This window comes from Apus apus, chromosome 1 (assembly GCF_020740795.1).
Source record: "Apus apus isolate bApuApu2 chromosome 1, bApuApu2.pri.cur, whole genome shotgun sequence".
NCBI lineage: Eukaryota > Metazoa > Chordata > Aves > Apodiformes > Apodidae > Apus > Apus apus.
The window spans coordinates 120,115,332-120,134,580 of record NC_067282.1 but is presented as its reverse complement, the minus strand read 5'-3'; the positions used below and the strand labels follow the sequence as shown (position 1 = coordinate 120,134,580).

Here is a 19,249-nt window from a genome sequence, read left to right as displayed (position 1 = left end):
TCCTCCAGTCCTCAGGCACCTCTCCTGTTGCCCACGACTGACCAAAGATGATGGAGAGTGGCCTAGCAATGACCTCCACCAGTTCCCTCAGCACCTGCGGGTGCATTCCATCCAGACCCATCAATTTATGGATGTCCAGATTGCTTAACTATCCTGCTGTTGTGCCAGTGCCAAGAATGGAAGGTAGGAGGTAATTCCAGTCACCCCTGCTACAAGCAAGAAATAAAAGTAAAGGATTACATGCCAGTAATCACGTAAAATTAACTGGGAAGTGGCTAAAGCTCAGCATGACCCAGAGCCACATTTGAAGTTGCTGGAACTAAAAGTGAACATTGTGGCTTAGCCTCTCATATTTACGAGACTGCAAAGTCTTTTGTGAACTTGATATTACTGAATTCAGCATATTTATTTTTTAATCTATTTTCTTTCAGTTTGAAAATTCAGACAACTTTGCACCTAACCCATGACATTGTAGCTTAAGATGAACCAAACAAACCCAACCCAAAACTGGGCATTAAGAAAGTTCAGCAATTTGGTTGTTACATTTTCCATTCCACTTTGCCTACAGATACACAATTTTGCATCTCTTTGCAAAAGCATTGCTGGTGCAGAGGTCATAAATTATATATACAGCCAGACAGGTCCAGAAAGAATCAAGTGGCTGTGTTGGAAGCACTTTAAACATGGATTACTCACACAACACTGCTGTTATTTCCAGAATGTGGTATTTATGAAAATACATATTTTTGGAGGACAAGTCTATGAGCATGGACACATATTATGTCTACCAAGTGTTTATGCATTTTTTTTTGTTGGGTATTAATGTATCTTTGGATTATGAGTTTGCATATTGTGTCTATTACTGCTTAGTTCATACAACATAACAGGAAGGGTTAGTTTCACAATCAGTTAACATCTGCAAGTTAGGAAATTTAAGGAAGTTAAAAAGCAGTAGGGGAAATGATAAACCATGTCACTTTCTGACTTGCAGCGTTTGCTACTTAATATCACTGTGCAGTAAAAAAAGTGAACTGGCAGAGCAAAACACTTACTGATGCCTATGTGACTTCAACTACAGGTTCAAGTGTCCTTGCCATTGCAATCCAAAATCAAGCAAGATAAAGAAGGAGGATTTTTTCAAGAGGAGGTATGTGTCTCTGTGTTGTCTGCTGTTTTTTTCTGTGCCACACAAGATTTTGTGCAGAATGCAAATGTTTGTCAAGGACTAAGCAGGTACAATTATACTAGTAGACATATGAAATCTGGATTATTTTCCTGCTAAGTCTAGGCAAATTTTTGGGGATGCTTTAGCCTATTGGATTAGAAATGTAAATCTGTGTATATAAAGCTTTCTGCAAGAAGCAAGGAAGACCATGAAATGTCTATGATGTCTATTGCAATATTTGATGTTTGTTTTCTGGCATTTATTTTGCAAGAACTGAAAGGAAAGTTATTTTCTGTGTCCTTTCTCCAAATTAATCTAACTAGAAATGTGTGGATTCCTCTTCCTTATTAAAAAAAAAAAAAAAAAAAAAAAAATGTAAATCACAGAATCTTGGGATGATTGAGGATGGACATTCTGATTTTCCTGTCCTTGCTCAGAGTAGTGCCAACTACCACAGATCGCTCCAGGCTTTGTCCAGTCAAGTTTGAGTATCTCCAACACTGGAGACTCCACAACTTCTCTGAAAACATATTCCAGTGATTTACTGCCCTCACAGTAAAAAGTCTTTTGTTGTGTTTAGACTCACAGTCCATTATTTCAGTTTTTGCCCATTGCCTTCTCTGCAAAACTGCTTTCCGGCAGGTCATCTTCAGCCTGTGCTGGTACCAGGTATAGATCCTACACAGGTACAGGACTCAGCACTTCTCTTTGCTGAATTTCATGAGATTGTCAGCCCATTTCTCCAGCCTCTTCAGGTCCTTCTGAAGTGACACAGTGGTATATCAACCACTTTTCCCAGTTTGGTATCATCTACTGAAATCGAAATTCTAACCTAATGACTGAAGTGATTCTGCGAAAGTTTCATTTAGGAAGCAACTTGAGAGAAATATTTTGTTGCCATATTTCATTGTAAGGTTTTTATTCCTATTTTCATGCTTCCTGGTATGCTTAGTAAGCATAAGGTGTTTTCCATATGTCTGCAATATATAAGCATCAGTTTATCCTCACATTACCTTGTGAGTAAAACTCAGATCTTCATTTCAATAAGTGTGTTATGGGCAGGAGAAACTTTCACAGAGCTACTCAAGAAAATAAAGTCACGCACAAAGCTAGGAATTAGAACCAAGGAACTTTGGTCTCAAGTGACATTTTTAGGTAGCATCCTGCACTCACAGCCTAAGACAAAAGACAATAGACTGTATAGACTAAAAACGTTAATGTTGAAAATTCTTAAGTCAGTATTTAATGGATGTTTTCTGTAAAAACTACTATAGGCTACCTTAGCTTTTAAATTTTAATGCATTTTCCTTCTGACACGTTGATACTGAGATCATTGTAGAGCAGATTGAGTTTGACCATGCCTTGCTACAGAAGACCAAATGGACTCACATTTGCTAGCATCCACCTCACCAGGTTTATGATCACTACTGCTGAGGACACATCATTAGAAAATTTCTGGTAACATTAACATTAGATAACTTCTGAAGACGAAAGTGAACACAGGCTCTGCTCTTCCCACTGCAAGCCCAATGGACATGTCCAGGGCCTGGAGGCAATGGTGCCAGCAAGCACTCCTCTAAGCAGGCAGGGTTAGAGATGACTCCTTTGGCAGCGCTCCAGACAAATATTTCCAAGAGAAAAAGAGTAAGGTGCTTGTATTATGGGTCTGCTATCACGTGCAGAAAACCTGGGGCAGATTTTGAAAGCTGAGGAGTCATGCGAGCAGGCAGAGGGAGATAACAAGAAGAATGAAACAAGGACCCTAGAGGAAAGGTGAGCAGATAGTTGCCAAATAACAGGAAAGCGAATGCCTAAAAAGGAACCTGGAATGAGGAAAAGAAGGAGGAAGAGTTAAAAGAGAGTAAACAGATGGCAAAAAGTATGGAGTATGAAAGGGGCAGACCAGAAGACCAAGAAGTCTTGAGGTATCTATATGCATTACTGGGGAGAACATCAAGAGCATGAGAAAGTGGAAATAACTATCTCACACAGCATTTCACAGCCAGTTCTCCATACTGTTTTTACTTAAGGTTCTTCAATATCACTTCTCAGCAGCTGGAGCCACATCCTTTTTGTAGCATGATGATTTACAAAGAAAAGATTGATGCTGCAAGAGATAAGCAGAGAAGAATCAGGCTATAGTGAAGAGTCTGTCTGTTGCAACCCTGACATTGTGTCCTGTCCTAGCTTGATTCCTGGAGACCATGACTGATGAGTCACATCAAGCCAATTTCCATTAAATGTTAGGTTTTTCCTGGAAATATTAAAGATTCCAGCCTGACTGGAGAGCCTGGTTGGGATTTGGCTTCACCATTGAGTCGGTCTGGAATCAGAATTCTGAAATTACTGTGAAAATAATATAGAACAGACAAGTAACAAAATATTACCATGTTTATCTTTTACCTGTGTTTGTAAGAATTTACCTCATACTCTTAGAATTAACCTTAGAAATACTTGCAGTCAAGAAAATGGCTACTAGGAAATTACACTACTAGGAAATACTAAACCAAAGAAAAAAAGAAAGCCGTTAACCACTGTCGCTTCTTCATGTAGAAAAGAAAAAGAGAAAAACAAATGCTGGGAATAAAAAGAATATCTTCCAAAGAGAATTCACTTCCTCTGAGAAAAGGAAAATGACACCTAAGATACAGATGTGCTTGACAAGAGCTGATGCCAATGTTTGACTAGCTCTGGTCAGATGTCCAAGCCACATGAAGGAATACGGAGTCACCCTTTGCAAGTATTCACACTTCCTTAGTAATTCAAATTTCCTACAGTGATGTGTAACACCTTACTACATGGTTTCTGACACAGCAACAAGCATAGATTTGAAGTAGACTGTTCCTAAGAAGAGGAGTTCATCTAGTTTGAAAAGTAAAGAGCCATTTGCAATAGCAAACAGGAAAAAATACTGTGATGGTTTGACCTTGTCTTGTCACTAGGTGCCCAGCAAGCTGTTCTCTCATTCCTCTTTCCATCAGCAGGTGATATCCAGCCACTGCCTGGGAAGGAGGGTGACTACGTACGTAGCAGTGGCTTCAAAAGACAAACACCTTAAAAATGAATGCCTCCTCCCACCCCAACCCTCCTTTCTCCCAGCTTTTACTGCTGAGCATGTCGTATGGTATGAAATATACCTTTGGCCATTTGAGGTCAGCTGCCCTAGTTTTGTCCTCTCCCAGCCTCATGTTTGTAGCCACCATTTAAGTAATAGAACATGGTATTGAAGTCTCCCCTACACCTTCTTTTCTCCAGGCTGAACAAACCCAGTTCTCTCAGCCTTTCCTCACACAGCAGGCTTCCCAGTCCTCTGATCACCTTAGTGGCCCTTCTCTGGACCCTCTCCAGCCTGTCCACATCGTTTTTGCAGAGCAGGGACCAGTGAACTGAACAGTGTTCCAGGCGTGGCCTGACAAGCACTGAGTAGAATGGGATAATGACTTCTTTATCTCTGCTGGTGATGCCCTTGTTGATGCAATCCAGCATCCTGCATCCTCTTGGCTTTCTTTGCTGCTACAGTGCATTGTTCACTTATGTTGAGCTTATTGTCTTCCAGGACCTTCAGGTCCCTTTCCACAAAATTACTTCTTAGCTGGATGGATCCCAGCCTGTGTTGCACTCCTGCTGCATTCCTGCTAAAACTTGATGGAAAATGAGACCTTTCTCTTCCTGCTTTGCTTACACAGTTTGGTTCTCAAGTATCCTAGGACATGCTGGCAGGAGCAGGAAAAGGCTCTGGAAGTGCCTGGTGGTTTTGGTGCTTTGGCAGAGCACTCACAGAGAAGTGAGTCATTCACACAGTGACACAACCAAAAGCCAAACCATGCATTTCCCAAAACGTGTCTTTAACAAATGGTTGAAACTTGGCCTAAATGCTCACTTTGCAGCAAAAGCTGGAGCACTGCATAGGGAAACCTTCAGTGATGTTCACATGAAAAGAAAGCAAGAAAACCTGACTTTCTGATGGTATGGCTAGGGTAGAAATGTGGTACCACAGCAATCCTAAGTCATGGTCTCTGCATGAATGCAGTGAGTATATGTATCATAATGAGAGTCTGTGATCTCTATCTCAAAACATTGTGTTGTAATAGACAATAGGGAACGTACTCGCTTCTTTTGAAGAACAGATGCCTGCCAGATATTCTGAAGCACACACACTGCTTGGCTTTTCTAAAGAATATTTTCTATGGGTGAATTAGACAGCATCTTTAAGTCTTCCCATGAAAAGAAAATGCAGCTTTGCAGAAACCAAAGTACACTTTGGCATCACTATTTTTTTTATTTTATTTTTTTTTCCCCTGAAGGTTTCGTTGATTCTTTCCAGAGAAGAAAAGATGTTTGATACTCTTGGACTCATTTGCATGGTTTGGTGGTGTATGATGCTATTTCATTCCTTGCACGCTGTCATCCAGTGTATAGAGTGTAAGTATGTTTTTGCAGATATAATCTGAGAAATAGGGAATAATTCTTCATTTATCAGAGAGATTTGCTATTAATCTGGAAATTGTCACCTCAAGCCTGACAGATACTATCCTCCACATTCAAGAAAATCAATAGCTTATCCTTGATGGACTTATTATCTAACATTTTTCAGCAGAGGCACAAGAATCACATATTACAAATGTGAAAATGAATTGGGAAAAAATGGAACTGTCCTGGGAGAGCAGCAGGAATTTCTCAAATTACGAATGTACCATCATGGGCAAGGACATGGAAGGTATACAGAAAGAGGTAAACTTGGAATTTCCTGAGATAAACTACTGCACCTTTTTCTTTACCTTTTACTGATTTCATTCACTTTGAAGAAATGAATCAGTTGCAGGTAAGGTCTGACCAGTGAATGTTTGCAGTTTACAGCTTGACCTGTCAGAGGCTGTGGAAAGCCACCATCAATACCAGGGTGCATTTGCTGCAGGAGGAGCACCCATGCATAGTGCAGAACTGCAATTCTGGCACCAAAGTAGAAAGGAGGCAATAGCCTGAACTGTACCTACATTGGATGATGAAGAGATGTAGTTACTGAAAAAAAAAAAAAAGGGGGGCTGTGAGACTAACTGAGACTCAGAGTATTTAAAGAGGCAGAGCAAGAGAACTTTAAAAAAAAGTAAAAAAAAAAAAGAAAAGTGAATTCCATTGATTTTTATTAGGTCAGGTTCTTCATTTGTTTCCCAATAAATTGAATCATGTCTGTAGCCCAGGTTATATTATAAGACCACATTATTCAAAGGGCAAAGCAGGAAACTTAGAGAGAGATGTCTTATTTAGCCTAGCTAAGCACATGCCTTATTAAAAATACATGTTACAAATATACATCACATCTTTATTGAAGATTGTAAGTATAATGCCATAGACACCTTTCTTAATCCCTCAGGAGGTCAGACAAGGACTTCTATTTTGCTTAGTCCTTTGATTAAATTCCATTATTGTTCCCCTGTTACTTAATGGTTGTTTGTTATGTCACTGGTGCACTGTTCACCTTTTCCAGTTGTTGCACACTAGCATAGCATCCAACTCCTGAGCTGCAAACTTGTTGTGTAGTTATGATTTTGATCTCTCAGCTGTATTGTACAAAACGCTCAAGTTGTAAAGGAGAGAGCTCTTGAGCCTGAAACACATACATACATACTTACATACATACATACATATATATATGCAAGATTTTGGCCACATAAATTGAGTTTCTTGACTTGCACTTCCATAGCCAGCATCATCTAACACCAGCAGTGGAAAAACAGCAAAATAAAACATCCATATGTTCTTTTTCAGGTGAATAGTCCACTGTGCAGGTTTCCACTGGAACAATACCTGCCTCTGCACGAAGGAGTAGACTTTTCAATTGAAGTGCCAAACACAAACATCTCAAAATCCTGCACCTTTATCCCTGGAGGTAATGTCTGTGGTCTGGGTAAAGTTTTCTCCATTTGCAGTCTTTTAAAGGTAAAGAGGGCCTTAGAAAACAATTCCTTACACAGCAGGTAACTGCTTTATTTCCTGTTAGGAACACTGGGGGTTTTTTGCAGATCTGCTGAAATTACTTGCTCTGCAATGAATGTTTCCACAATCCTGCAAGAGTTGCATTACTACAAATATATCAGTAATAGCACTATTCTCTTTCATCCTAGGGCTCCAAAATTTCACTAAATGTCAGTGGCTTAAGGGTGGATTCAAGTAACTTCTCTGGCTGCTACAAATTAAGATGTTAGTGGCTATTTCATTATGAAATGCTTTTCTGCTGGGCTGATGGTGAGTTTGCCAGGAGCCAGACCACAGAGCTAGGTAAAGCTGCAGCCTGGAGATCAGTGAAACCCAGAAAATGGGAGGAGGAAATGCTGGTGATAAAGAGCTAGGGCAGAAGAGAATGTAGCAATCTCCTCACCTGTCCCCAGCGTGCACTCCAACGTGCACATGCACACACACACACAGGCAGGTTCCCTCAGCTGTCGTGCACCAACTGAGCTGAGGCAGCTGCTACACAGAAGCTGGCCCCATGTGCAAGTTAAACAAAGTGTGATTTAGGCAGATCCTAGGTTCATAACTCCAAATGAAGTTTTTGCAGTCCATTTTGCCCTTTCTTCTCAATTCAGGATTCACTAAAATTTCCCTGTCTTGAGTGCTCCTGCACCTGTGCAAAACTGGGGCATTTCAGACTAGACAGAGGTGATCAGATCAGCAGATTGCTCATATCTGAGCAAGGAAACTACTACCTACTCCTACTTCCTGGGGACTTAACTGAGGAAACACTCTCACACTGTAACTCCCCAAAACATAAGCCAGGACACACTGCCTCTTCAAACCACTTCCTTTTGGTGTTCATCCCCACCTGGCCCCAGCCTCCAAAAATGCAAGTTTCACAGGGGACTCCTCCAGGTTTCTATCAGTGTGTCCTCAGTACTGTGCACTGGAGGGGGATGGAGGAAGTAGTGGAGGAAGCCTCCATCCTTTTGCTGAAGCTGGGACATGCCACAGAAAGAAGCAGAAAATTAGCTGAAGGAGAAGAGAGAAGCAGGTCTGCACAGACGAGCTATGACAGAGCTTCCAAAGAAATGAGATTCCCACTTAAATGTGCTCCAGAAAAGGAAGTGATCAAGTCAATGCAATACACATCAAGGTGGAAAGAACGAGCCAGAAGGCTATTTGATGAAAGGGCAGAAAAAACTCCCACCTTACTTTTAAAAGTCCCAGCTTTTTAAATATTGTGTGTAAACACTTCAGGACTGGATTCCAGGGCATTAATTCCAAAAGGAGAAATCGTTCTCTCTGTAGTACCAAGGATGGCATTAAAATGCAATGTGCCTTCCTTTACCTGTGGGAGTGTTCTACTCACTCCCAGGTTTAATAGTTATGAGGCAGTCAAAATAGGCTGAGAGTCCAGCATTCTCTCAGTTGTCATTCACAACCCAAGCATTAATCAGCTGGAGTTGCAGATGTCTAAAATATCTGAGCATGTGACAAGATCCTCCAGCCTGGAGCAGTCACACAGTTTTTCCTCATCATGGATATTCCTGTGTTTGCAGGCATGAACGGGTCAGCCATTGAAAATTTCTCCTGTGTGATTTACAATGTTTCCCTCATGAACTGCACTTGGCAGGCAGGCAGGGGTGCTCCAGGAGATACCCAATACTTTCTCTACTGGCAGAACTCAAGGTAAGTAAGTCTACTTGAGTCTAGGCAAGTCTGTATTCTCATTTGACTCATCACACTGCCCATGTTTAACTGACATACTTGCTAAATACAGACACAATGGTGATGCAGTGGAATGTGAGCTTTACATTAAAGATGAAACTGGCAGAAACACAGGATGTAGATTTCAAAATGTGAAGATAGATACTGAAAGAGCTTACTTCCTGGTGAATGGATCTAGCAACGACTCCCTGATCCAGTTCTATGATGAGTACATTCAACTGTATGAAATTGGTAAGTAAATAATTTCTTTCAGCTTTATTTTCATTATTGGATGAGAGTAGAAGAGCATTTATCCCTGAGAAGGATAGAGTTGACAATTGGTATGTGAACATTTTTATTTTATACACTGCTTTATAAAATAAGGAAGTGGGGAATTTTTACTGCTGAATTACACAAAATCCTTCATACTATTTTTATATAAACTTTGGTTACTTTAGATGTCCAACAACAGAAGTGATATATTGCCAAGTGCTGCTACTGTATTTTACTCCTGTTTAGCAGATAACATTTGCTAACATCAGTAGCACACAGTTGTACATCAGTGGCTTCAACTTCCCATGTATTTTGCTATGAACACATGACATGTAGCTGATTACTGACAATATCTACATTCATTATTTAATTTCCTTCCAGAAATACTCACTCCTCCATTAAATGTCGCAGTCAATTGTACTAGAGACTCAGCGGGTTGCATAATTACATGGCAACCACCCCTCACAAGTCATGTGGAAAATGTTAAGTGTTTCCAGTATGAAATTAGCATACAAAATAAGGTAAAAAACATTTATTGCTTTGTATTTGGCACTGTACCTAAATCCATGCATATCTATAACTTGAAAACTTTTGTTTCCTTGATTTATTAACTTCTCTCCTAGGCTGCGGTGTCCTCCTGCTCCAGCTCTGCTGGTCTCACATCCCGCTGCCCATGACCTGATTTCAAACTAATCAGAGGTGCAAAGCAGAAAAGCAGACTAGAGCAGGAAAGTGTTGTGATGGGTCTCTGTCCAAGGACTGGGAGAGACGCTGATATGCTTTCCTCTGTGAGCCCACCTCAGAGGAGATGATGGTGTGATACCAGCAAGGGCGCTGCACTGGTGGCAGCCTCCATTCCAGCCCAGTGCCGTTCATGCTCCCTCTGCTTTTCTGGCCATGTCAGCTTTCACCACCCTGACAGCATTTTGCACATGCTAGGAAGTTCACAGCTTCCCCTCAGTTTCCACACTGAAACTGGGACTGTATGACTCTCTTCCCAGCCTCCACACCTCTCCTCCACCACACCATCTGTAACCCTTTTGCAGCCTTCCCTTTCCCCTGGAGCCTGGCTGAATCACTCTGCCCCCTGCCTGCCTACACAATAGCTGTCAAAACCTCCCTGTGGAAACCAGCACTTCAAGAGAGACACTCTTCTGAAAAATTAGATACCAATAACTCAGGGAAAGTTCACACAGGCCTAGGGTAAACATCCACAATGGATGTGTTTATTTCTCAGTGAGCTATCCTCTGCACTCTGTGCTGTCAGATGTGGTGTTACCAACGTCCTTCTGAGGTAGGTAACAAACGATTTCCCTAAAGTGCTTCTTTCTTTCCTTTGGCTGCAAGAGAGGAACCTAAAATGGCTATCTCACATGTAAACATGTATGTGCCAAAAGCAAGCAGGGATTTCTCCTACACTACCGGAAGAGCTGTAGGACAATGTACCATAGCAAGCACAGAAAAAGTGCAGGACAACAGTATGGACTTTATCATAGCAGAGGTATGTCTGGTTTCCACCAACTATGATGGAGCAGAGAAGCTGAGGTATCAAATCCTCCTCCACAAATCTCACTGCCTAAAGGACCTGACTTTAACACTCTTAAGGACAAAGGGCAGGAACATTCTTTGAGCCCAGGAGTTTGACAAGGAGGCAAGAAATAGCACTCTTTCTCCCCAGCACTGGCATACCTGCTTTACCATCACATGATTTTCACATGTGGATGATGTCTGTGCTGTGACAAATTAGTGCTCCCTCCCCACCCCCTTTCCCAGCCACAGCTTAGATACTTACACAGTGGCAATTCCTCAGGCACTTTTAACATAAGACCATTACAGGAAAGAGCAGCTAAGGGTTAAACAAAAATATACAACTGCAATACACCCATGCATCATTAAAACTCATTCAGAACAAGGCCTTCAGCTTGCAAGTTGTTTGGATTGTCTGGATTTTGTATCTTGCACACATTAATAGTATCTATCTTGTTAGCAATTTCAAGAAGCAATTGCAGTACAGTGCTTCCCCACCAGCTGCTGCAATGACACAGTAAGATCTTGTGTGAAACACTTAGAATGTTTTATATATAAAAGACATAGATACCAACATACAACTAAAGTAATACTATCAAAATGTTTCTTTTAAATAAATACATGTTACTTCTTCCTCCCCCTTGCCACAGACAGAATGGGTGGGGTTCAGTAGACTCCTGCATTTAGGTGTGAAATTAATCATACAGACTGAGACACCCTAATGTAGGTATATGTCAAGGAGCACAAACACCCCACAGCAGTCATTGCATGTCTAGGCCTTTGTGCATCTAAGCAGGTGCCTCATTCTCCTTGGGGTGTTACAGATACGGGAGGTACCAGAGGTACTTACAGAGAGTTGGCAGATAGAACTCAGGCCTTTCCGCAGCAACCATTGGAGGTAGGGCAGCTAAAAATACTGCACACCTAAAGCTTAAGGACATCATTTGCATCTTCCCCATTCACAGCACAGGCTGAGGATTTCCAACACGTTCTAAGTTCACAGTATCACAGAATTGTCATGGCTGGAAAGGACCTCTGAGATCACAGAGTCCAACCATCAACACAAAAAAACCCAACTTAACAAACACAAACAAACCACACACACTCCACCAAAAAGACACCCACAAAAAAGCCCACAACCTTGGCCACTAAAGCATTCCCTGAAGTGCCACATCTACATGTTTCTTGAATACCTCCAAGGATGGTGACTCCACCACCTCCCTGGGCAGGCTGTTCCCAGTGCCTCACCGCTCTTTCTGTGAAGAAATTCTTCCTAATACCCAAGCTAAACCTCCTCTGCTGCAACTTCAGGCCATTTCCTTTGGTCCTGTTATTCATTTGAGAGAAGAGGCAAACACCCACCTCCCTACAACCTCCTTTCAGGAGGACAGTGAGGTCTTCCCTTAGCCTCCTCTTCTTCAAACTAAAGATTCCCAGTTCCCTGAGCTGCTCCTTGTATGACTTGTTCTCCAGACCCTTCACCAGCTTGATAGGTCTCCTCTGCAAGCTAAAAGAGCTCAGCTGACAAAGAGTAATGGGGAAATACTAGTCTACTTCATAATGCAACATATGTGGCAGGGTGTATTTTCTGAAATGAGACATTCCTTCCAATAACATCTTTCTGGCTTTTCCATAATGGCAGCTATCCTTTTGACATCGCATGTGACAGATGTTTCCAGGACCTCAGCTTCTCAATGCTTTCTGGGATCACTGCTGAAATCACTGCTGTTGATTCTCTTCACTCAGTTTTGAACTTATCCTTTTCTTAAAAATTTCAGGTTCTTTGATCCAGGTCAACGTTTGATTCTAGTTAATTACATTTTGACTGTATAGGATGTAGCTCTTCACAGTACTTTGGGGAAATTCCTGATTATGGATCACTTAGATGTCTAACAGAGATTTTGGCTGAAAGGAGGGTAAATTTGCTGCTCACATCAATTTTCCTGTTCCGTGTTCTCAAACTATTGTGAAATTGCAATTTCCAGATCCACTGTGTCTGGAGGATGATTTGATTGCTTGGGTAATTTGGATATACTTCTGTTGGATGAGAATGCACAGTGTAAATACGCCCTCAGAGGTAAAAACAGCTTCTCACAACCACTGGTATCACTCATGTTTCCTTCCTTTTCTAAAATTAAATGGAGGAAGCCAAAACTTTATTTAAAGTGCTATATTCTAGGACATTACTGGAGCAGAATATCCAACTGACCTTTCAATTTAAAACTACTTATGATCTTTATAAGCAAGAAAATGAGAACAAATGAGGGAGAAATATTGTAATCTTTGACAAGAAAATAATGAAAATGAGTATTTGTCTTTGGTTTGCAGGATGAGCCCACAGAAGAGAAAAAGTATCCTCGTGTAAGTATATTTGTCATATATAAATTTAAGCTTTTTCCCACTTAAGCATATAATACCATTATAAAAAATATAGTTACTTCTAGAACTACATAGAATATCAGTATGTCAATGAGAATTCAGCAAAATATGTTCCTGTGGTATCTTTGTAAATTTAATACTTCCCTTTTGTATGGTGCAGCTTATACTAGGCAGAATTTTCCATGCATTTCACAAAACTTCATACTTTCCATTTATTGCACAAATACATTTTGCTTAAAAAAACCAATAAATGGAAACACTCTCATTCTCATATCCATTGGTGGAAAAATACCACTGTAGTTCAGGACAGAGAGAGAGAACTCTGCAATCTTCAAAACCTGTGAAAGATAATACGCACCATCAATCTTCCCCTGACAACTGAGTGCTCCTCTTGGCCTTGGAATCATCTTAGGCTTGGCAAATTCCAGGCTTTGTATAAGGTATCATGAGGCCAGATGATACACTTCTGTTATTAGATTGTCTCAAAAAACTGTATCAGGAAATTAAACCACACATTTTATTAATATTTGCCAATGGGGTGAAATGCACAGTTTGATTGCTTTAATTTTAGGTAAGGAACAACATATATGAAATGCAAAATTACAATGAGAAAAAAAAATACATCCTGAAAATCAGAGCACGTGGAAAAAACTGTCTCCTAAGCTCAAACTGGGGGGAATGGAGTGAACCCATTGAGTTTGGTAAGACTGTGAAGTATTATTTCAGTATAATTATTTTTTTTTCTCAGTATTACCCAGGTTTGCCTCCCATTCTCCCTCACACTCATATGAAGAAAATCTTGATTCTTACCCAATAACACGGTAGGAGCTGTGTGGCAATTTTCCATGGGGAGGAGAAGCTCCAGTGCTATGGCAATGGATGATAGCAGCCTTTCATTAGCTGGGATTGTGAAGGCAGCAGTTACTCAGATGCTGGGGCTACAGGAACAGGCTGGGATAGACTTAGTCTTGTCTTTGGACCAAAGTGTTGAGGCTCTGTTCAGTTCTTTAGGATTTTCCCACGAATATCATCCCCTTCCTTCCACATCTTCCTTTTCACCCTTTCCTCAACACACTTTTTACAGTTCCAACAGTTTTGCTCTGTTACCTGTTCTGTGACTCTGTTTCTTCTCCTTTTCCGGATTTTGGGTTTTTTAATTTTCTAAATTTTAAATGTTTGAAAAGGTTTAAAATATGCTGAGGGTACCTGAACTTTTCATAAAGGTTCTGTATGAAGTCAAATCCTTCAGATAATTTTAAAAAATTAGGTCAAAACTGCATTCATTACTGACAATCACAAATGTGGCATTTTGGCACGCTACGACCTTTCTCTCTCTTGAATGTTTCAGGTCAAGGGCAAGATTACTTTATTGTGATTTTATTTCTGATAGGCCTTGGAACAATCTCAGTGACACTGCTTCAATATTGTCTTTTCAAAAGGTAAATCAACCTGATTGATGTAGAAACTATTGATCCAGTATTATTTCTATGAAATAAATTTCTCCTGTATCCTACTTTCCCACCTACAAACTTAAGCAATTTGATTATTTATGCCATAGAATATTATTCCAGTACTGTTGCGAATGACACTTTGACATGTAAAATCACTACAAGTAAAAAAGGGGAAAGGATGTTCAAGTTAGTAAGGGACTGATTCCTCTAGATGCTGCAATAACTTTTCCGTTCTTCATTTTAAGCATTAAACATTCATGTTGCGTTGAAGCCATTAGCTTCACACAGTATCAGACAAGAGGAAATCAGGACAAATGAACGTGCCATTATTTTGAGAAAACTCACATAGTGGTGGAAGAAAGTTCTGTCACATGATTTATTGAAAGTCATTATTTACTTGAGTATTTCTTGTGATTCTCATTACTGAAGTGATAAGTGTAATAGTAGTTACCCACCAGCCTACACTCAAAACACTTTCCTTCTCACTTAGTGATTTGTATAGCAATAGCCGTTCAATCCTGAAAGTACTAAAACTTCATTAAGGCACAGCATAAAATGTTTTAAGTTATGTTACCAGTATTTAAAATTTCTTCATAATTTCCTTTCGTACACAAAGGTATTGCAGTTTCAAAAGCATTTCTTCCATTCCACAACCAAGAGACAAATTTAATGTATCAACTGATGAAGATAACCAGGTATGCTTTCTTTTAAAATCAGACAAATTTCTTGAGTATAAAACATAATAGGCCAAAGACTAGAAGAAATGGCATATTAAGAGGAGAGTCAAATTTGGTCCATTAAAAACTAATTTGCTCTGTGGAAAGTATGGATTTGAAACTAGAAATGCTCTAAGCCAGTGCCAAGACTAGTGATTATTCTGTATTTGCAGCTTTATTTTAAGACCAGAGTTATCACTTTTACTGACACCAGTAATTTCTGCATGTACCAGTTTTGCTGGGTTGCTGGTCATCCTTTGAAAATAACCAAAGTGAGGAAGCATTTGCCATCAGCATTCTTAAATTTCAGTGACCATAATACAATGCAAATATATATTTTTACAAGCCTGACCTACACCTATGCAAAAACACTGGTGTACTGAATCACAAAAAGGAGGGTTGGAATGTCTCATCAGTTTACCCAGCTTTCCTCTTTGCTTCAGTAGAGGATTAGTTGTGACAGTTTTGATGCCCTGTGCAGACCATGTTCAACTACTATCCTATAAGCCTCCCTATGCAGGCTATTTTAATGCTTAATTATCCTTACTTTTAGAAACCTTTAATAGCCTCTTTTACTGCACTTAAAATTCATTATTTCCTATCCTTATTCCTTTCCTGGTTACAGTATCTTACACACTTGCACATTGTCAACTGCACCTAAATCCTCCTGTCTTTCCTCACGTCAAAACAACCAGACTTCACCCCATTCATGTTTCTAATTTGTCTGTTTGAACAGTGGCTTGCAGAGTGCCTGCACAGTGACCCAATGCTTTGTAGCAGCTGGCTAAAGCAAAGATGTACTTTAAGTCAATAAACCAGGTTAGCTGTTCATAGTCTAATATCTCAGCAGGCAAAACCATCCTTTCAAAGAGGCTTTCAAAAGTCCTCACAGATATTTTATACCAATTCTTTAAAAAGAATCCTCTAAGCTATTACTGCTAACACTTCCCAGTTTTTGTAACTCTATACCAGTGCATTGTTGTTGACTTAGTTGTCTTTGGTCCTACCTACCTTTAACAGAAGGCAGGTAGCAGTGTCACTTGGACGATTTTCCTTAAATAGCTTAAGTCCTAAGATATACAGGTTGTCTCATAGCTGCCTATCTTCCCATCTACAAGAAGGGCAAGAAGGAGCATCCAGGGAATTACAGACCTGTCATTCTGACCTCAGTGCTGGGGAAGGTTACGGAGCAGATCATATTGAGCGCTGTCACACAGCACATGCAGGACAACCAGGTGATCAGACCCAGCCAACATGGGTTCATGAAAGTTTTGCTTTACTAACCTGATCTCCTCCTATGCAAGGTGACCTGCTTAGTGGATGAGGGAAAGGCTGTGGAGGTTGTCTACCTGGACTTGAGTAAAAGACTTCAGCACAGCTGCCTGCAGCATTCTCCTGAAGAAACTGGCTGCTTATGGCTTGGAGAGGTCCCATGCATGGCTGGACCCAAAGAGTTTTGGTTAATGGAGTTAAATCTATCTGGTGGCCAGTCACAAGTGGTTTTCCCCAGAACTCAGTGTTGGGGCCAGTTCTCTTCAGTACCTTTATCAATGAGATGGACAAGGCAATCAAGAGAACCTTATATGAGCTTGCAAATGACACCAAGTCAGGAGGAAGTGTTGATCTGCCTGAGGGTAGGAAGGATATACACAGTGATCTGGACAGGCTGCATCAATGCGCTGAGGCCAATTTTAAGAGGTTCAACAAGGCCAAGCATCAGGTCCTGCACTTGAGCCACAAAAAACCCATGCAAGACTACAGGCTTGGGGAAGAGTGACTGGAAAGCTACCCAGAGGAAAAGCACCTCGGGGTGTTGCACACTTCCACACAGGCAACAAACTTCTCAGCAGTAGCGATCAGAGCTCAAGCAAAGCCCTCAGCTCAGATTGCCCCATGCCTGCCAGCAGGCATCATGAAGATAATTTCAATCTCTCTGATGTGTCTACACAGTTCCTAGATTCTTCTTTGTCCATTTCAATCTAGTTTTTAATCCTAGTTTCTTTTCCTCTCCAATCTTGGCTATTTTTAATACTGATTGAGTGCTGAAATTCTTCTAGGTGGATAATAAAGCACAGGGGTTCTCAGGAGAGCTCTCCTTCTCCACTGAATACCAGAGCTCTCTCTTCCTGGCATTTACTGTGCCATTTTGAAACCTGTAGTGTGGTTTGCTACTCACACCTTTTTAAAGCTGGCATTTCCTTATTTTGCCCCAATTTAACAACCTTTTGCATTTCATAATTTGTCCTGGTTTACAATACAACTTTCCTTTATCACAAAAAAAATTAAATCATGATTTACAAGGCCCCGGCCTTTCTGCACTGAGTTTGCACTTGTATTTTTAACATCATGTTAAAGAACTATCAGTTTTCCCAAAATCTGTGGGAAATACCCTAGCAACACATTCACTCAGAGCATCAGGCAACTTGCATCTTCCTCATCTGTTTTATTTTACCCATCTTCTTCCACTTTTTGCCACTCATCCCACGTGCTTACCTCATCCTCACTCAGAATTACACTTTCAATACTTTGGTTTCTTCTCCTGAATTACATACACTCAGAGAACCTCCAGGACACATTCTGTGTGCAGGTGCATAGCTTTACTCAGTGGATGGCCAAGTATTATAAAACACCATGACCACAAAGCTCTTACCCGTCCCAGACTTCCTAGATAAAATACCCCACCAAGACACCCTGCTTTAGTGTTCTGTAACATACCTTCACTATAACAGCAAGCTTGCTTTTCCCCCCTTTAGGTTTGTGGTTTTTTTTCCAGTACTACCCTTTCTATTTTTAGAATTAAATATATCTCCCCCCAGTATTTTAAGTCCCAACCCTCAAATCAGTACTGTTTTTACACAGCCACTTCCACTCTCATAGAACTCCAAGTTAACAAACATAAAACTGTATGATAGCATGCAAAGTGTTTCCTCTTTAAGTCCTGTTAATGCCTATATATTGAAAACTCTGGGAATACTCACAGAATAAATTTATTCTATTGTCTCAGTTAGAGTAGTCCAGCATTTAAATAAACTTTTATTCTTTTTTCCTTCAGCTGACAAATAGCTAGCACTGATCATGCATGTGAGAAGTCAACCTTTAACTGTTCTTAAAAATGTTTGCTCCTCCTTTGCACTCATTTCTTAGATATTAAAACAGCAAGAGAACATGCCCTTGGCACTGCTGCATGTAGAAGTTCTCTGATCATCAGCTGGCCTGCAGCTTATTGTATATTACAGAGTTTTTTCTCTCTTTAGACAGAATATATACATGTAATAATAAACAGTTGTACCGAGGAAATAACTACTGTTGAAGAGACAACCTGACTTTCCAAAAAAGAAAACACACTTGGATTCCTCAACATGAAAAAAAATCATGAATCTTGCTGACAACTAAGGAGCATTTCCAAGCATGCAATTAGAAATGAAAATCAGCCCCTATAAGACGATTTGTCTCATAAAAATCCACCAAAAATTGAGAGGGCTAAGAAGTGGATCAACGCAGTAAAATGAGTTCTAATTTGTTCAAAGCCGCAATACCTGACACCTAGACTTTTCTGCAAACATCTGCCATGAAGACTTGCTTAAACCTTGCAGAGATTTTCTTCACAATGTGAGACAAGGGCCTCTCATCTCCATCAAGGAAGAAACTTCCCATCATTTCCTGTCATCATTGCTACGACACTTCTTTCCTCTGAAGCTATTTTGAACAAGATGATACAACTGCTCAAGAATGTCACAGTAGCTGGTTTTCCCAGCTTACCTTTTTTCTATAGTCAAGTATTTTCTGAAGGGGAGACTGGCTATTCAACAGGTATTCACAACAGTCCTTCAACCATGCACCCAACACTAAACTGTCTCAGTATATTCAACAAACCTTGTGCAAAATGGTAAATGAGAAATGACACTTGTAAAGAAGTAACTATCAATGCTAGGCTGCCAGTCAGCCATTTCTGATGCCTTCTGAAAATAAAGGCCTTAGCTGAGCTTTCCCTTTTTTCACAAAACCTAAATATTCCCCCATTAAAAATATTTTTCAAAATGAAAACATTTTACCAAGTGTTTCAATAAGGCAGAAAA

General features: G+C 40.3%; 1 protein-coding gene across 4 annotated transcripts; it reads left to right on the top strand.

Annotated features, from left to right (window-relative positions):
- The first annotated feature begins 1,067 nt into the window (after window positions 1-1,067).
- On the top strand, window positions 1,068-19,217 carry LOC127392557 (granulocyte-macrophage colony-stimulating factor receptor subunit alpha-like). Of its 4 annotated transcripts, none has more exons than XM_051636673.1 (12): window positions 1,068-1,147; window positions 5,470-5,587; window positions 5,760-5,896; window positions 6,932-7,052; window positions 8,680-8,809; window positions 8,901-9,079; window positions 9,482-9,621; window positions 12,956-12,988; window positions 13,578-13,707; window positions 14,397-14,445; window positions 15,074-15,152; window positions 18,428-19,217. In XM_051636673.1, exons 2-12 carry the CDS (start codon window positions 5,500-5,502, stop codon window positions 18,494-18,496), a joined length of 1,155 nt encoding a protein of 384 aa, XP_051492633.1. In that variant the 5' UTR covers window positions 1,068-1,147; window positions 5,470-5,499; the 3' UTR covers window positions 18,497-19,217. The 4 variants fall into 4 exon arrangements, with proteins under 4 accessions (XP_051492633.1, XP_051492625.1, XP_051492643.1 ...); XM_051636665.1 differs by having other exon boundaries at window positions 14,355-14,445; XM_051636683.1 differs by lacking the exon at window positions 15,074-15,152 and having other exon boundaries at window positions 14,355-14,445.
- Window positions 19,218-19,249: the final 32 nt, after the last annotated feature.